The sequence below is a fragment of the Cladophialophora bantiana genome, assembly GCF_000835475.1.
Source record: "Cladophialophora bantiana CBS 173.52 unplaced genomic scaffold supercont1.1, whole genome shotgun sequence".
Taxonomy (NCBI): domain Eukaryota; kingdom Fungi; phylum Ascomycota; class Eurotiomycetes; order Chaetothyriales; family Herpotrichiellaceae; genus Cladophialophora; species Cladophialophora bantiana.
In genome coordinates, this window is record NW_015971575.1 from 1,438,941 (window position 1) to 1,455,837 (window position 16,897).

General features: G+C 51.7%; 6 protein-coding genes across 6 annotated transcripts; 3 read left to right on the forward strand and 3 right to left on the reverse strand.

Moving 5' to 3' along the window:
• Positions 1-8: 8 nt before the first annotated feature.
• On the reverse strand, positions 9-974 carry Z519_00525 (uncharacterized protein; the record flags this gene model as incomplete). The annotated part of the gene is made up of 1 exon (XM_016758282.1): positions 9-974. The coding sequence occupies one exon, from the start codon at positions 972-974 to the stop codon at positions 9-11; it is 966 nt and encodes a 321-aa protein (XP_016625531.1).
• A 622-nt stretch (positions 975-1,596) lies between these two features.
• Z519_00526 (proteasome subunit beta type-1) lies at positions 1,597-2,346 on the forward strand (the record flags this gene model as incomplete). Its single annotated transcript, XM_016758283.1, has 2 exons — positions 1,597-1,967; positions 2,025-2,346. The coding sequence occupies 2 exons, from the start codon at positions 1,597-1,599 to the stop codon at positions 2,344-2,346; spliced, it is 693 nt and encodes a 230-aa protein (XP_016625532.1).
• Positions 2,347-3,518: 1,172 nt separating this feature from the next.
• Positions 3,519-5,024, forward strand: Z519_00527 (uncharacterized protein; the record flags this gene model as incomplete). The annotated part of the gene is made up of 2 exons (XM_016758284.1): positions 3,519-4,601; positions 4,713-5,024. The coding sequence occupies 2 exons, from the start codon at positions 3,519-3,521 to the stop codon at positions 5,022-5,024; spliced, it is 1,395 nt and encodes a 464-aa protein (XP_016625533.1).
• A 1,117-nt stretch (positions 5,025-6,141) lies between these two features.
• On the reverse strand, positions 6,142-9,080 carry Z519_00528 (uncharacterized protein; the record flags this gene model as incomplete). Its single annotated transcript, XM_016758285.1, has 2 exons — positions 6,142-6,370; positions 6,433-9,080. 2 exons carry the CDS (start codon positions 9,078-9,080, stop codon positions 6,142-6,144), a joined length of 2,877 nt encoding a protein of 958 aa, XP_016625534.1.
• A 1,016-nt stretch (positions 9,081-10,096) lies between these two features.
• Positions 10,097-11,983, forward strand: Z519_00529 (uncharacterized protein; the record flags this gene model as incomplete). The annotated part of the gene is made up of 1 exon (XM_016758286.1): positions 10,097-11,983. The coding sequence occupies one exon, from the start codon at positions 10,097-10,099 to the stop codon at positions 11,981-11,983; it is 1,887 nt and encodes a 628-aa protein (XP_016625535.1).
• A 427-nt stretch (positions 11,984-12,410) lies between these two features.
• Positions 12,411-15,722, reverse strand: Z519_00530 (uncharacterized protein; the record flags this gene model as incomplete). The annotated part of the gene is made up of 1 exon (XM_016758287.1): positions 12,411-15,722. The coding sequence occupies one exon, from the start codon at positions 15,720-15,722 to the stop codon at positions 12,411-12,413; it is 3,312 nt and encodes a 1,103-aa protein (XP_016625536.1).
• Positions 15,723-16,897: the final 1,175 nt, after the last annotated feature.

A 16,897-nucleotide genomic window follows, 5' to 3' on the forward strand; every position in this document is an offset into this window, starting at 1 on the left:
CTGTGCCTTCATTCGCCCACAGGCTCGCTCCGCAGTTGGTCGCTGTCGACATCGACATCCGCTCTCGTGTGCTTCCCTTCCCGTTCACCTCTCAGAACGTCCCGAACCAGGAATCCCCAGATCGATTCGAAGTACCCTGGCTCTGCCACGGTCGAATTATGGTCACCATTGGGGAATTCTTTCCACACCTTGGTGGTGGGACACTGATCGAACAGGGTCTTCATCATGGATGGCGGTACGATCTCATCCTGTAGACCGGAGAGAAACAGGACCGGGATTCCTGCATCTTCCACCTTGGCGAGGCTCTGTTCTGAATCCCACCGCTGGTGACAGAGGTACGAAAGGTATTTCGCGGCTGGCATGACCGATGGAATCAACTTGCGAATGGACAGGAAGGTGTTCTCCAAGATAACGGCGGAAATATCGCCGACTTGATAGTTCGTCTGCAGGAGCTTGATTGCCAGAGCACCACCCAGACTTTGACCGTACAGAACGATATTGGTCTTTCTCAGCTCGTTATGGTTTCGGACAAAGTCGAGGGCTGTTTGTCCATCGATGGAGAGTCCATCTTCGCTCGGTGAGCCAGTCGACAACCCGTAACCTCGATATTCGACCATGAACACATGGCAGCCCAAACTCTGGGATAGGACCTTGCCGATGGGAAGGCGATGGCCAACATTGCCAGCATTGCCGTGAAAGGTCACCAGGGTGATGTTTTTTCTCAGCGAGGGATTGGAAGGGCGCAGGAGGTAGGCGTGGAGCGTCTCGCCGTCGGGCGTGGGGAACATGATGGAATCGGCATTCTGAATACCATACTTCTCAGGGGAGTCCACGTTCGTCCTTGAACCGGCGGGCAGATTTGCAGGGTAGATTATGTCATTCTGCTTAAAATAGAGGAGGCTGCTACCGAGAGCTGCGAGACCTGACGTCGCGAAGACGGGGATCCGCAACCAGGAGAGGTAAGAAGAGGTCATGGCGACAGCTTCATCCAAGCGCAGCCTGGCCAGAGTGTGATTTAACTGCGGGGGGAGGAATGATCTGAGGACCGAAAACATCCAGCAAGGAAACCTGTAGGATACTCTAAGAATGACGATCCAAACTTCTAGGATGAAAATGCAGCTGTATATCTAGGAACCGAGGGAGAAAGAGTGAATTGGCTCTAGGAGGCACGAATCTTGGAGCTCATGCCTTGGGGAGCAGGGCGGCAAGCGTCCCTTCAGGTTTTGGAGAGGTTGACACCTTGGTTGCGCCAGTTACACCGTCCCTGCCGTGTTTGGCAGTTTTGGCGAGCGTAGCCGCGTGGAGCGCCAAGTGGCGTCTAATTAAGCCTTGATCCCCCCCGTACGAGGTCTGCTGCACTTGCTGTATGTGCTAGGCAAGCCCCTTCCCGCCCACAGCTTTACCGCCGAGTTTGATTGAGTAGACGCGTTTGCTAGTTCTGCCTTCCCGTGCAGCGCAGCTTCACCATCCATATATCCGCCTCGCATTTATCCTCGTTCACTGCGAATCCTCGCGCCATAACCCAACACACGCCAGCTTCAGAACCGTCCGCATACATATCCAACGTTCCATACCACCCTCTCAATTTTTGCAGTCATGATCGGCCCAGGCACTGGCATGCTTGGAGAGGATGGAATCCATGTCGACATGAACCACCTCAAGTCTGGAGAAGTCAACCTGGGTACATCAATTATGGCCATCAATTTCAAGGACGGGGTCATTCTCGGAGCAGATAGTCGGACAACGACAGGGGCCTACATTGCTAATCGAGTGACGGACAAGCTCACTCAAGTACACGACACCATCTGGTGCTGCCGGTCAGGGTCTGCAGCCGATACTCAAGCTGTAGCCGATATTGTTCAATACCATCTCGGAATCTATGGGATCATGAACAACGAGGCCCCCACCACGCAAACCGCTGCTGCGCTGTTTCAAGAACTGTGCTACGACAACAAGGACCAATTGAGGTGAGATTGACAGAATCATATCGTCCTCGAGCCTTGACTGACATGACTTGCATCCAGTGCTGGCATCATTATTGCCGGTTACGATAAGCGGAACGGGGGACAAGTCTATTCGATACCTCTAGGCGGATCATTGCACAAAGGACCGTACGCTATTGCCGGTTCGGGATCGACGTACATCTACGGCTACTGTGATGCACACTGGAAAGAATCCATGACAGAAGAAGAAGGAATCCAATTTGTGAAGGGAGCGCTGAGAGAGGCCATCAAATGGGACGGCAGCTCGGGAGGTGTCATTCGAATGGTGGTTCTGACGGCGAAGGGCGCTCAGCGACATTTGTATCTTCCAGACCAGGACTATCGAGGACCAGGGAAAGACTGAGCCGGAATTAAAAAAAAAGGGGGGGGAGGGGGGTGGAGGGGCGTACATGGATCCTTATTTGGAGGGCGCATATGCATATCCTGAGCAATGGGCATTAGCAAGTTTGACGCTCGAGTGGGAGTGCCATGGTCCAGGAGATTCCTTTTGGGCATGGCTGTGAGGACTCTGAGGCTGCACCACTACCTATTGGGTGGCGACCTGCGTGAGAGTAAACGGTGTGTGCATGGGAGCCTCTTGATCTCGCCGGGCGATGATGATGCCCAATTGCTGTTCAGTCACCTTTCTTCTGTGACCGATGTGTGCATGCAGTATGATGCAAGCAGACGTCCCTTTTGGTAGGGAGTACCAAGGATCTCGCACATGTGAACGGCTGCACTGCGGAAGCAAAGGCGTCGCAATGCTCCGCCCGTGGCCGCTCGCTCGCTCGCTACTCGGGTCTTTAGGTGCCAGGTTCAGTCCCCCATTCAGTGGCCTCTGTCGGCCGCCAGCTTCAGCCCACTAGCCACTGGGAAACTGCGCCTTGTGCTTCCAACCCAACCAAACCGAAAACCTAAACCCAAACCACCCGATTCTCTCTCTCTCTGTCTGCGTCTTTCTCGTTACTCTCCGTCCCTTCATATCTTGCCACTTGTATCTATCGAGTCGGCCGTCGAAGTCTGGAGGGATAGACGTGCCTGACTGCATTGACCACTCATACCTCCAGCAGTGACTTCCGGCAATGTCTTTGGTAAGTCGACACCTTGTTTCTTCATCCCCCACCCACCGCTCGCTCGTCGTGGGCTGCGACTGCGCTGCACATGCTAGCTCTCCGCCCACCGCCAACTTGATCAAAGGCATGCCGAACCCTCCACCACCATGATATAACCTGCCTTTAACGCCGTCGGGCTCGCTGGAAGACTGTCTTGCATCTTGTCCACCCCTCCCATACAAGTTGCTGGACCCCTGCCAACCATACCGTGGACCTGTGCACCCAGAAGAGAACACGCGGCATCCGGCTGGACAGTGCTACGCTGGGACCGGTGCCTTTGCGATGCAACTTGCTTGGGTTGTTCATGCCCTAGAGATTGGCTAACACCCTCTATCACAGACATCCTATCCCAAAGGTTGAGATGGGCTCGCTGGTGATCAGCCAAGTGGCGCCGGGACTCGGTCAGCATCCCTATCACCACATAATGGTGGACACCAATCCTCATCACGAAGACTCCTCCAGAGGGTACAGCGCGTCCTCTACCCAGACACCTGTAGTCCACGAACCTCCGGAGGATTCATCGACCCCCGGGTCACAGCACGACGACTATGAGCCAGACAGTGCTCACGCATCCTCTTCCCATCACACACAGCCCTCTTATTACCCTCAAAACGTAAACCAACACTCACGCGGATTTGATCAGTCTGGCTTCCCACTCACCAGCGATCCTCGAGTCGTGGTCGCGAATTCCCCTCCCTCTCCACGATTACAACCCACGTATCGCTCGACTAGGTCATTAGGCGCGTCAGAAGCGAGTTCCCCCAGTCGGATAAAAGTGAGAGACCTGTCACATATTCGGAGTCTTGCGAGTGAGGAATATTTGAATCGTCCACGACTATCGGGGCGCTCCTCCAGCACATTTTCGGATCAAGGAAGGCAGTATGAAATCAGTGCAATGCCTGTTACGGACATTATCGAGATGGTCGCAGGACTTCTTACCAAGATCACCACCACCAACGATCGCCAGCACGAGCACCACCGCCCGATCCCACTCACGGAGGAACAGAGTCATCTAAATCCACACGCATCCTGCGTCTTGGCCTTCCATGGCAAGAACGTCCCAGGAATAACGATCCTAAGTTATTTGAGTCGGATACATAAGTATTGTCCGACCACGTACGAAGTCTTCCTGAGTCTGCTAGTATACTTTGATCGCATGACCGAGATGGTCAACCGCGGGCTTCTGGGGAATGTCCACAGGGGACCTGACGACTCGCCTGCTACAGCGCCAGAGTCGTCCACACCCACCCCACGTTCTCCTGTGCCAATGAGTGTGGATAGCCCTCAAGAACACCACGATATCAGCACACCACCATCCTCATCGGATTCACGCCAACAATCTCAACCCCAGCATCCTTCCTCTCCACAACCTCTCAACATTCCGACCGATTTGTCGCAATTCTTCGTAGTTGATAGCTACAACATTCATCGTCTTGTAATTGCTGGTGTCACTTGCGCCAGTAAATTCTTCTCGGATGTTTTTTACACGAATTCTAGATACGCAAAGGTATGTTTTGTTCTGCTGGTAAACTTCTCGCCCGGTCGCTCGGGTTTGTGACGGAGTCCTGACGCAACCATGCCTCTGAAACGACATACTGACATATGGGTTGCGTGATAGGTGGGAGGCCTTCCTCTGGCTGAACTGAACAACCTTGAGCTTCAGTTCCTCCTCCTCAACGACTTCAGACTTTCGGTTCCGGTGGAGGAGCTTGAAGCTTACGGCACCATGCTAGTCGAGTTTTACGCTCGGGAGTTGCTGGTCCAGCAGCAGCTCGCTCAGCAACAACAGCAACAACAGCATCAGCAAGGAGGTACAGTTGTTCCATCACCTCCCTCTGCCGGTGCGGGAGATGGGATGTACATGCGCTCTCCCGCGGCTGAATCTGGATCGTCGTCGACACAGGGAGGAGCAAGTGGGCCTCCCACGTGAAAGAAAACAATTCACCCGGAGGGACGGTGAAGCTTCATTGATGAAATGAATACGGAAGATATTTCCAGACAATGGATCGTCTTTGTTTACGTTTACGAGATTGCCGAGTGATGAACGGAATCAATACCTATTAGACCAGATCTTTTGTGAGAGTGTTGTACTTATGTGTCTGTCTGTGGGCGAGTGTTAGCATTGTGGCACTCGGGATCGGGCTGAGGGACACAAGGGCGTTGGCGAGCGGCGAGGCCACTTCATTCTTTCGTGGTTTTACATCGAAATGGCCGAGACGAGGTACACCGCAATAGATGTTCGAATCGAGGTCTTTTAGCAACAATCGATCTGACGAGACAAGAAACTTCCCCGTTTGTGAACACTTTTTCTCTTTTCACAGTCTTTACCCCCAGTTTACTATTCCCCCCCCCTGTCCCGAATCTCTCATCACCGCGCATGTCCATGCCGTTGCCGTTGCCTTTCCGTCTGTCTATCTGTCTATCTAGAGAAGAGGGGCAGGGCAAGGAAGGGTCCGGAGGCACGAGATCGACGAGGAATACAGAGAAATGTGTGTGCGTGAGAAATAGACGAGGAGATAATCAGGGCGGAGGAGGACCAGAGACGCGGAGGACCAGAGAATTTGCCGCCTCTCTTTTCTCTCTTCTTTACTCTTTTCGCGCGTCTAGAGCTCTGTAGGTGCTAATGTTGAGGCCAATGGTTCCCGCTCGACATATTGATGAGAAGACTTGAAACAAGGACCTACAGCACTTTTGGATTCTCTAGTAGTATGTTGCTAATGAATGACAACGAGCCCAAAGTTATCCGACCCTTCTGGCCCTTATGGTGTAGAAACACATTGCACAACAAGTTCTAAGCGCTTATCCCGCCTGGGCGTATTTGAAAGCTTCGAATAAATGAAATTGTCGAAAAAGCGTCTTGCCCTGCTTGCCCTGCTGCGCTAGGCACATAATGTCATGTCATTTAAGGTCGTGTCGGCCATGGTCTCCGTGGTTGCCGTATTGCTTCGTACTTGATGTGCCTCTCCAGGGTTTATGCTCAAGCACAGACCGTTTCTCGTAGAGCAACCTTATCCGCCCCGTCAACAAGCATTGGGATCTCCCGTTCCTCAAGAGCCACGGAACAAGAACTGCATGTCCTCCGGCGTCAACTTATCCAGCGCGACCTGATCATTATTTACCGTGCCATTGATCATATTGGCCTTCTTTTCTTGAAGTAACACCATCCTTGATTCGACCGAATCTTCAATACACAGACGAGTGATGACGCACGGCCGACGTTGACCGATCCGATGGCACCGATCCGCAGATTGCCATTCGGCAGCCGGGTTCCACCATCTGTTCGAAACTTCAGTCAGTAAAAGTCGACAAGTGAGGGAAGAGAAGCTGCTTGGACTTACGGATCGACAATGTAAACTCTGCTGGCCTCGGTCAAGTTCAAGGCGACACCACCTGCTTTAAGTGAGACGAGGAAGACCTCAACATCGACGTTGTTCATAAAGTGGTCGATCGTCTTCTGTCTCTGCGCCGGTGTCATGCTTCCATCTAATAACACCGTGCTGAAACCCGATTTCTGCAATCGCCACTGGACGAGCTGTAACATGCTCGTGAACTGCGAAAACACGATGGACTTGTGCGTTTGTTTCTTGCTGCGGAGCTTGTACAGATCATACACCAGCATTTCAATCTTTGTAGAGCTGGTCCAATCCTCCATCTTGATGCGATTGATGATTGATGACTTCTTGATGTTGTCTTCATCCTGCTCAATTTCAGGCTGGTCCCAGTCTATTACCAGGGGAATATGACATCGAGGACAATCTGCGTCTTCCTCAGTACCTCCGTACGCACTACCGGCGAAGGACTGGACGTATGACCTGGCGCATTGGCGACAGAATTCGTGGCGGCAGCGGGAACGGATGGCGTCTTCGGCAGGTTCGTCGCACACACAACAGACAAGAATATTCTGCCCGCCTTCAGCGTTCTTGCGCAAGATCAGGTCGGGATGATTGGCAACTTGTCTCATTTGCATAATGAGACCGAAGATGTTCGCATAGTTGTTCAGCATCACACCTTGCGCGACGTAGGTGTCGAATTTGCGAGTCGAGTTTGACATGATGCTTTGTGAGAAGTCTCGTTCAATTTCTCCAAAGAACTCGTTGTGGACAACGATCTCTTTGGGGGGTAGCTCCATAGAAGAAGTGTGGTCTCGTTTCATACGACGAAGCATGATACGATCGGTGATCAGACGCAACTTGTCTAGACCCTCCTTTCTTAGCTTCTCGTTGTTTCCCTGGGTGATCGGATTGAGAATCTCTTGGTTGAACACAGAGACGTGGTTGAAGCCACTGTGCTGACACTTGATGCATCTCTTCGACTCATCCTGGGACCAATGGAGTTCACGACAACCGCATTCCTTGCAAAAGTAGCATGCAAACGGGTGGATCTCGAGGAAGCGTAGCAGGGAGAAAAACTCGCCAATGCGATTCTGAACGGGTGTACCGGACAAGCACCACTTGTACGTGGCTCTCAAGGCAAAGCAGGCCCTTGCCACACCAGTGGTGCGTTGCTTGATGCTGTGGGCCTCGTCGAGGATCAATCTGTGATACTTGATCGAATGCAACACACTGTCCTCCTTCACAATCCCATCACCTCGAGACCACCCTTTCTGTTCTTTCCGGTACATCGACTCCAGACCAGAATAGGAGACCATGATAACATCGTACTTCTTCAGGTCTTTGACAGTGAGAAGTTTGCATTTTGGATTGGCAGAGGAGTGGTAAACAAGCACCTTCAACTTTCCGCTGGTGTATTCTTTGATTTCCGATTGCCATTGCATGAGCGCGACTGGAGGGACAATCACCAGGCTGGGAGCCTTAGCCGGATAGTCGGACATAATAAGGCTGACAGCCTGAATGGTCTTTCCCATACCCATCTCGTCACCGAGCAAGCCACCTTTCCATTGGGACTTTTCCTGTTTCATCATCCAGTCCAAGCCTTCGAGCTGGAAAGGCTTCAGCTTGCGACTGATCCCGGTTGGTTGTGGCGCCTGCACAGGCTTGATGACTGGGATTTTGCCGAGATCCGTCCACATGGTTTTGATGTCTGGGTGGGCTCGTTCCAAGCGTTTGCGTTCCCTAATTTGACGTCGTTTCACAGGGTCTGTCCAGAACTCGATTTCTTCTTCGGTCAACATTGTCCAATCTACTCGACGTCCTCTAGCCCAGGGCGGTTCAAAACGATTAGATTCATCGTCGGACTCACTGAAGTCGACTGTGTCCATGGACATGGGCGGAAGAGTGAAATCTGACAATTCTGTGTCGGCAATGGAGACCGCTGATGAAAGTTCGGAGCTGTCGAGTGAAGACCGGCGGGTAGAAGTGGAAAAGCCAGGGTTACGGAGCGGAAGCTTGGTTCGACCCTGACGTAAGCTGGCGGGCGGCGGCATGTCATCTTCAGCGTCTATCATGTCATTGAGAGATGGCCGAGTACGACGGCGCTTAGACAGAGGTTCGTCATCGGAGTCTTCTGAATCTGCCACCACTTTGTACTCTTCTGCCTGCAGTTTAGCAGCAATTTGTGCGTCCGTGTCTTCAAAATCTTGATCAGTTATTTCAGTGATGTTTCGCTTTCTTGAAGACCGGGTGCCGCGGCGAAGAGCATATTCGGAGGACTGAAGCTGCAGAGCCCTGGCGGTTGCTCCAACACTCGATTTCGATGTTCCCGGATCAGGCGTTGGGAAAGTGCTGGTGTCCGGAGTTTCATAGCTAGGCGAGTCCATTGAATCGGCGATGGAGGAAGGGGCCGTCGACGCAGACGGTCTGCCCCGACGATTTGCAGGAGCAGATTCATCCTTAGGGATAAAGACTCCTTGGAACGTGCCCTTTGCGGTCGGGGCACCAACGAGAATAACGTCGTCTTCAGAATTCGGAATCTCTGTGACTGTAGATGCTGAAGGCCGACCTCGACTTCGATTACTGCTCCGCTTAGGAGGGGCTTTGGTGGGTGCAGGAGACGACTTCTCGGTCGCAACTCTTGAGGCTGTGGGCATCGGTCAGTCAGTTATCAATTGGTTGATGTTTAAGCAGAGACTTACAAGGCGCCCTCGAAGAGGTCGCAGACCTTGAGGGACGGCCTCGAGCGCCCATGGTGGTCGTCGAGTTGCGAGTAAGGGAGAGGTGTGCAAAAAGGGTGAGGCTCGGCTCATACTGCAGAAATAGAGATCGAGGCACAATCGATAAAGATCTGGGTTTAGCGCGTTTTCTGCCTGAATTGCGGCGCGTGGGGACGCGTTAAGTGCTGTGGAAAACAAAAGCGGCATTAGTACCGAGTTTGCCTCGTATGGAGTACTGCAAAACTTGGTAAAGCAGCGAGAGATGAGGCATCCCAATACCTCACCATCACCACCCGTATGTACGTTAGGTCCTTCCCAGTGAACTATTTGGCTAGGAGGAAAAGACAATATTCTACGAGTCCGCATGAGGGGGTCTTTTCTCAATCGTCAATTTGACAGGGCGCTTTTCGATAGTTGTGATTTGTAAGATCTGTTCTATTGCTCTGTCCAAGCATTATTCCTATCGAAGAGTGTGGAGCATCGGCCGATGCCGTAGTTCGATCGTAGCAATGGGCTTTCGCTTTCGAAGGAGTCGCCACGTCAATACTTATTTCGGTGTCCATTGGGTCTCTACAGAAGTGGCCAGGAGAGCATATCAAAGTACCGAGTACCCAGTCGTCCTCGCGAGTCGAACATGGGTCGAGCAATGCTGTCGGGTGAAGCTGGGCTCGCTTGGTAAGCGCCCACGTGAGCACGGGACTCGTCTTCCTCATTGAACGCGCCACCCACCGCGCCAAGTGCGAATTGCCCCTCAGCGCCTTGCCAATGCTTCTGCCTTTGAATGCGGGTGGTGAATATAGGAGTTTATCACCCTATTGATGAGGTTAAAACGCTTTCAGTAACTTGACACCACCGAGTTCTCTATTCACCTCCTAATCTGGTCCTGCCACATCGACTTTCTCTTCCTTTCTTAGAGCTCTCCGACATACGGATCTCCAACAAAATCGGTCACAATGTTCGTCCATTCCCCCTGGAATACAAGCCTTACTCGTGTTAACACTGGAAATAGGACAACGCGACGTGCTGCTGCGGTTAATCGCATTCGCGGACCCCAGTCTGCACTCACAGACTTCCTCGCCTCTCACAACATCTCAGCTCAACAGATCCAACAGGACTACCAGCAACGCCTCCGCGAAGCCGAGCGAGACACAGGAGAAGGTACCGAAAATGCGGATGCGGACAAGGAAAATGAATCCGGCGATGACGGTGAGGACGATGATCCTGTTGAGCGCAAGAAGCGCAAGAGAAAACAGGAGAAGGCTTTGATGAAGATCAAACAGAGCAAGGAGTTCAAAAAACGCAAGATGGAGCGTAAACTAGAGCAAGGCAGTGACTTCGAGACGGACGACGACGAAATTGCCCGAGCCATGATGGCCAAAGCTAAACCCCTGCCGGGTCAACTTGACAACTGCGAGCAATGTGGAAAGAGATTCACCGTCACCCCTTACAGCAGGACTGGTCCTGACGGTGGTCTTCTGTGCACAAAGTGCTCTAAAGAACTCAAGGACGAGGAAAAGAAAGAAGCCCAGGCCAAGAAAAAGCGAGCCTCTGTTCCTAAAGGTCGCCGTCGACAGACCGAAAGCGATCGAATGATGGGTGACGTCAAGCCTGGCGCCAAAAGCCTGGTTGATATGTGCGTTCGTAAAGTTGCCGACGTGGTCAACGACATCGAGGAGTTCGGTGATATGCCACAAAATCTCTTGGATCGATTAAGCCAAATTCTTTCAAAACGGAGAGTCCTGACTCCTCGAACACTCGAACTATTCCTCCGCCCTGATGTCGACCGCATCATCGTGTACGACTGCGGCAAATTGGAGCAAGAAGACTTTCAAAAGATCTTCGCACTAATGCCCCAGGTCGAGATTGTTAACTTGCGCTTCGCGGGCCAGCTGAAGGACGGACCCCTTCTGTATATGGCCGATAAGTGCAGGAAGATTCGTCACCTGCAGCTTGGTGCAACAAACTTGGTCTCGGACAAGGCCTGGATTGATCTGTTCAACTCACTTGGCCCTCAGCTGGAGAGTCTGAAGTTGTCAGAACTCAACGACTCATTGAAGGATGATACAGTCGCGCTACTTGCGAAGAAATGTCAGAAACTCAAGAGACTCAAGTTAAGGTCATGTTCACACATGGGTGAGGCATCGCTTGACGCACTCTGCGCACTGTCGAATCTCGAGCACCTCACTCTCGGCAGTGTCGCCCAGGACACATGTTCACAGACTCTGATCAAACTCATCTCCAGCTTGGGCGCCAAGCTCCGTACTCTCTGCCTAGAAGACTTCCATGAACTCGACGATGCCGTCATCTATGCCATCAAGAGCCACTGCCCCCAACTCTATAAGCTGCGCATTCGAGGAAGCAGCATCTGCAGGGACGTTGTCTTTGCCGATCTCTTCGGCAGTAACTGTCCCTTCTCTCCCCTACTGTACGCCGACTTCTCTGACAACCGCGACATTGACAACATGAACCCTGAAGGCCCACAAGACGACCCGATAGGCTTTGGCTCACTCGCTCTCCGGGCACTCATGGCCCATTCCGGTGTGCGGCTCGAATGTCTCAATCTCAAAGCCTGTCGTCACATCTCCCAGTCTACCCTCCTCGAGGTGTTCGACGGTGTCAAGCAGTATCCCGCTCTCAGGGATATGGATCTGTCATTTGTTACGCAGGTCGATGATGTGGTCATGGCCGGAATATTCAAGAGTTGTCCTTCCCTGGCAAAGTTGGCTGCATTTGCCTGTTTCAACGCCAGGTCGACGAGGATCCCTGCTGGAATCGCCGTGGTTGGATTGCCTAACGCGAGTGCGAATATTGTGCAAGGGGACTTTGCCGCGGAGTTGTGATGTAGGAGGCACATGCTTATATAGATGAAAGAGGGTAGAGGGCGTACGTAGATGGCATGATTGAGCGAGTCCCCATGCTGAAATATGTACACGAGATTATGATGGAGAGACCAAAATCACAGTTAGAAGGTGGCGTCGAGTTCCCACGGGCATGTGGTACTCTACCGCTCTGATCAGCTGGTGCTGAGATGGGGGAAAGGAGACATGGTGTATTCTGGCCAGTCCCTGCACTCAAAAGGACACGTGGAGTCGTGTCAAACAAAGAACGTACAGTATGTTGTGGCGGCTATCATAGACGCTCAATCTACTTTCTGCCCTCAATCTCATACCTTGCCACTAAGCCGACCTGTAGCTGTCTTGGACTTGTAATTTCCGTATCTATGTTCACTCACACATATAATACTCAAAGCCCTCAAACACTGTCATATTAAAGCATCTCAATGCCCTCCACCAACATATCCAGGCTCTCCCCTGCCACTTTCCTCTTGTGTCCACTCCCGCTTGCCCCTTGCACCAGCGCCCTTGCAATGCCGCTCAACTGCCGCTGTCTCGTCGTCTCTTCTAACTCTCGACTTTTCTCCCTCGCCACTTCAATCACGTTCTCACCCAAATTTGCCAGCCTCGCCACATTCAATCCGTAGCTGCGATGCGCCACTCCTTCACCCACTTCATAGAGAAACGTGACGTTCTCATCATCCGTCTCAGTAAAACGCATGTGAACGTTCTTGAGTTCTCCATTGGGAAACCCATCTGCCATGCGTGCCAGCATTTGATAATGCGTAATAAATAGCGTCAAGCACTTCCGTTCTCTCACGAGATAGTCCAGCACAGATGCGGCAATGGCGACTCCATCATGCGTGCTCGTTCCCCTGCCCAATTCATCCAGCACCACCAGACTGCGATCTGTGGCGAGTTTCAAAATGTCGCTCGTCTCGCTGAGTTCGACCATGAATGTTGACTCGCCAGACATCATGTTGTCAAACGCGCCCATGCGGGTGAAGACCGCATCGAGGATTCCCAAGGTTGTGGACGCCGCTGGGACAAAAGACCCGATTTGTGCCATGATGGAGATGAGGGCCACAGACCGGACGTAGGAGGATTTCCCGCCCATGTTAGGCCCTGTTACGAGTAGAGCTCGCGTGGAGGCTTGAGATATGGAGATGTTATTGGGCACGTAAGAATCGATCAGAAGTTGCTCGACCATTGGGTGCCGCGCACCCTGAACTTCGATTCGAGTGTCGGATGCGAAAATCGGACGGACGTATCCTGGCTGAGATGCCACATTTGCCAATGACAACAGGCAGTCTAGAGTTGCAAGGCTTTGGATTGTGTCGCGAAAAAGTTGATACTTCGTGCTGATGTCGGATAGCAGGTCCCGGAAAGCTTTATCACAAGCAGCTGCAAGAGACTCCTTGTGCTGGTCCCTTTCTCGCAAAAGCTTGACAACTTCCGGGGGATGAAATCTAGACATCTTTTTGGTTCCCGAGACCTTTATCCAGGACGCCGGGACTTTCTTGATCGTGGGAGAGTTGTTCTCAACTTCGATCAAGTATTCGATGCCTGCCACAGTCACGTAGTCAACTGGGTTCCTCTTGCCTAGTTTCTCGGCGGCAGTCGATCGAAACTGGTCGAGATCATGCTCAACGGCGGCAATGCCGAATTTGTGCTCGGAAATGGCTTCAGTCTCTGAGGCGTCCTGGAAGAAGGTGTACTTGTCGTCGGATTTGGCAGCTTGAAGATTGATCTTGTCCAGATATCCCACGACCTCTGTCAGAATTAACGGGAGGGAGACCATTGCAGATGAGATCAGGTCCGAGACGAAACCGGTAGATGTCGCATCCGTCGCATAGGCAAATTCGGTCGCCAACATCTGGAGCGACTGAAGAACATTCAACAGCTCTGGTCTTGTACACTTGCCGTAATAGATCCGAATGAGGCTTTTCTCTAGATCGGTTCTAATCTTCGACAACACCCGTCTCAATTTTTCGGCCTGGGGGGCATTGTCTGGATTGAGCAGCTCCTCCACAGCATTCAGTCGGTTTTCGATGCTTTGTATATCCAACAGCGGCCGTCCAACCCACTTGCGCAGCAGCCTGCCTCCGAATTTCGTCTGCGTTCGATCCATCATCCAGTACAGGCTACCTTTTGTAGAATGGTCTGTCTGATTCAAGTAGATCTCGAGACTTGTCAATGTGTTTCCATTGAGTAACATATGTGATCGAGCGGAAAAAGGCTGAAAATATTTGGTGAGTTGGAAGACATGCTCGAGGCCATATTCGGACAAGTGGTTGATCATTGCTGAGAGGCAGATGGATACGTTTTCCGGCAAACCCATGATCTTGTCAAAAATTTTGGCGGCCATCTCTCCCTCTGATCGGGAGTCTTTGAGCCTTTCAGCATAAAAACTCGATATGTGAGTGTGTGCTTCAGCGGCCATTGTTTTCTTTTTTGCGACTCGCTCAACTCGAATCTTATCGCCGAACACGTTTGTCTTGCTCCCAGACAGATGAGTAACAAGCTTCTCTGTCGCCTTGGAGAGCTCGCCAACAATAAGGAATTCGCAGGGCGCAATGTGGAGCAGTCTGGTCTCAATCTCGCTCCGCATAAAACCATCTTCAAAGTCATCGTACACAATATCTCCTGTAGCAGGTTGAACCGCTACTAGACCGACGTGGACTTTTTCGTCATTGCCGGAGCCTTTGATGTTGACCTCTGTCATGCATAGCAAAAATCCGGTAGATGCAGACTTTGGGGCAGCGGTTCCTTGACCATCGCCTTCGATGCCTTCAATATCATCGATATAAGTGCCCTTTGTGTACAGATTCGTGAGCTTCCTCACAAAAGGGGCATTCCTGTTATCGCCAACGGCCTTCAACGCTGCAGTCTCAAGTTGTCGAACAACGCCCACTTTATGTCCAGCGGCAACCAATCTCTTGACATGCACATGCAACCGATGGACTGGAATACTTGCGGATGCAAAACGGTCCAGGTGCGCCTCCGATGGATGTTCATCATATCGATATTTCCCCGGGATGCAAACGATACTGAGTTCTTTGGCCGCAATTCTTGCATCTTCGCCAAAGAATCGGAATTTATAACCCACTTCAACCACAAGCAAGGTGTCCATGTGCGCTCTCTTGATCTCTAACACTTGCTTTTCCATAGGTGTCAACTTACTCCCACTTTTCTTGGCTCGAGTAGTCGATTTCGGTGCCTCGTCGACAGGCTCTTCCTCTCCATCCTCATGTTCCTCGTCCGCGGCATCGTCTTCGAGTAGTCGGTTTCGCCGCTTTATTTCAGCGATACTGTCTGGCTTGCCCAGCTTCTTAACAAACTTTCGGTGTAGCTCATCTCTTCGCCTTTTCTCTACATCGCTAATCGCGTCGGCATCCTGGTTTTCCTGTTGAGGGGAGGAAGAATAGAAATATTTCGCTGTCCTCGTTGATGCCCCAGATTCGGTTGTGGTTGTGGCGAGTGTCTGTCCATTGGCAACGACAGGCCTCAGCGGTATAGCAGGTTCCTCACTTTCCTCCTCCTCTACAGCTCTAGTCTCATCTGCGGCTTCTGTGGCGGGGGTGATGCGGCGTCTCTTCGGCCTAGGTAATACTAATTCATCATCATCATCATTATCTTCCTCCTCCTGTGGAGAGATCTGCAATCGAGATTTGGGGGTAGGAGTTGAAGAGGGTCTCTTGAAGAAGGAGGATATCGTCTGTTGCTTCTTCTGGGCAGAGGCCATAATGAGATGGCCCACTGCTCTATCTGCAGCGAAGACTAGAAGTTTGTCGGAAGATTCGTGGACACTAGGCTGAGAAGTCCAACAGCGAACGAGGAGTCATTTGAAGGAAGCCATGAATCCGCCAATGAAATTGCGCCATTTGAACGCGAAACGCGACGCGTCTCCGACAAGGACTAATTCAGAGTGCCGTCACATTATCTCAGCCTTGCCCAGCCTTGTCAGATCAGCTCAGATGTCTCCATGACCAACTCCTTCCAAATGGTCTTCCACAACTTCTCCCAATCGACCAAAGTGCTGTCGATGCTCCACCCCTCCGCCTTGGGATCCTGGAAGCCTCTATTCACCTCGAAGCCTACATACACGAAAGTTTCGCACTTCAAATGAGACCTTTGCACTGCTGCACCTGCGGTTTTACATTGTCCAACAAAAACATAGCGATAGTGGTAAGAACTAATACCACTTTGTCTCAGCTGAGTCTCTTCTTATTGCCTCGAAGCCCTCCTCCGGCCTTTGCCGTGCGATCGTTGTAGTCATCAGTGGAGCGGCATTCTGATGCGTACAGCGTTCCCTTGTGAGCCGGAGCCGTCTTTTTATCATGCCTGCAGGATAATGTGTGAAATCAACACAGAAGAAGAGATGGCCGATGACTGAACAGTATATGGACGCAAGCAGACAGATGGCCAATGATTCTGTCATCATCCAAAATGCCTCCGCCGCGATCCCAGCATTGAGGGTCAAAAGTCTGGTTCTGACATGTTTTTGTTTAGCCAGGAAACGACCTTTTAATAAAGCGAGCAGCGACAAGTCAAGCGGCGGACCCCTTCATTGAAACTCTGGATCTGCTGTCTGTTATAGTATGTCAAGCTAGAAATCTAGGCTTGCGGCCAGCACACCTCCTTTTGACGCATGCTTGCGACTCCAAGCTCCTCTCCTTTCGAGTTCAGGTGCTCCTAGCAAACGTCAGCTTATCCTTGGACAAGCGTTCGAGACAGCGTTGTTGATGGTCTATCACAAGTTTCCTTTCCTGTCAAATTTTCGATGCTTCATGGAGGGGCCCAGTGAGACAGCGAGTGCTGATGACCGTTTATTGACACACCGCTGATCCGCAAGAGTTGAGAGAGAACCCCAAGCCCAGTCAACAAACAACTCGAGAGTCCGAGCGAGCAGGCATCCAA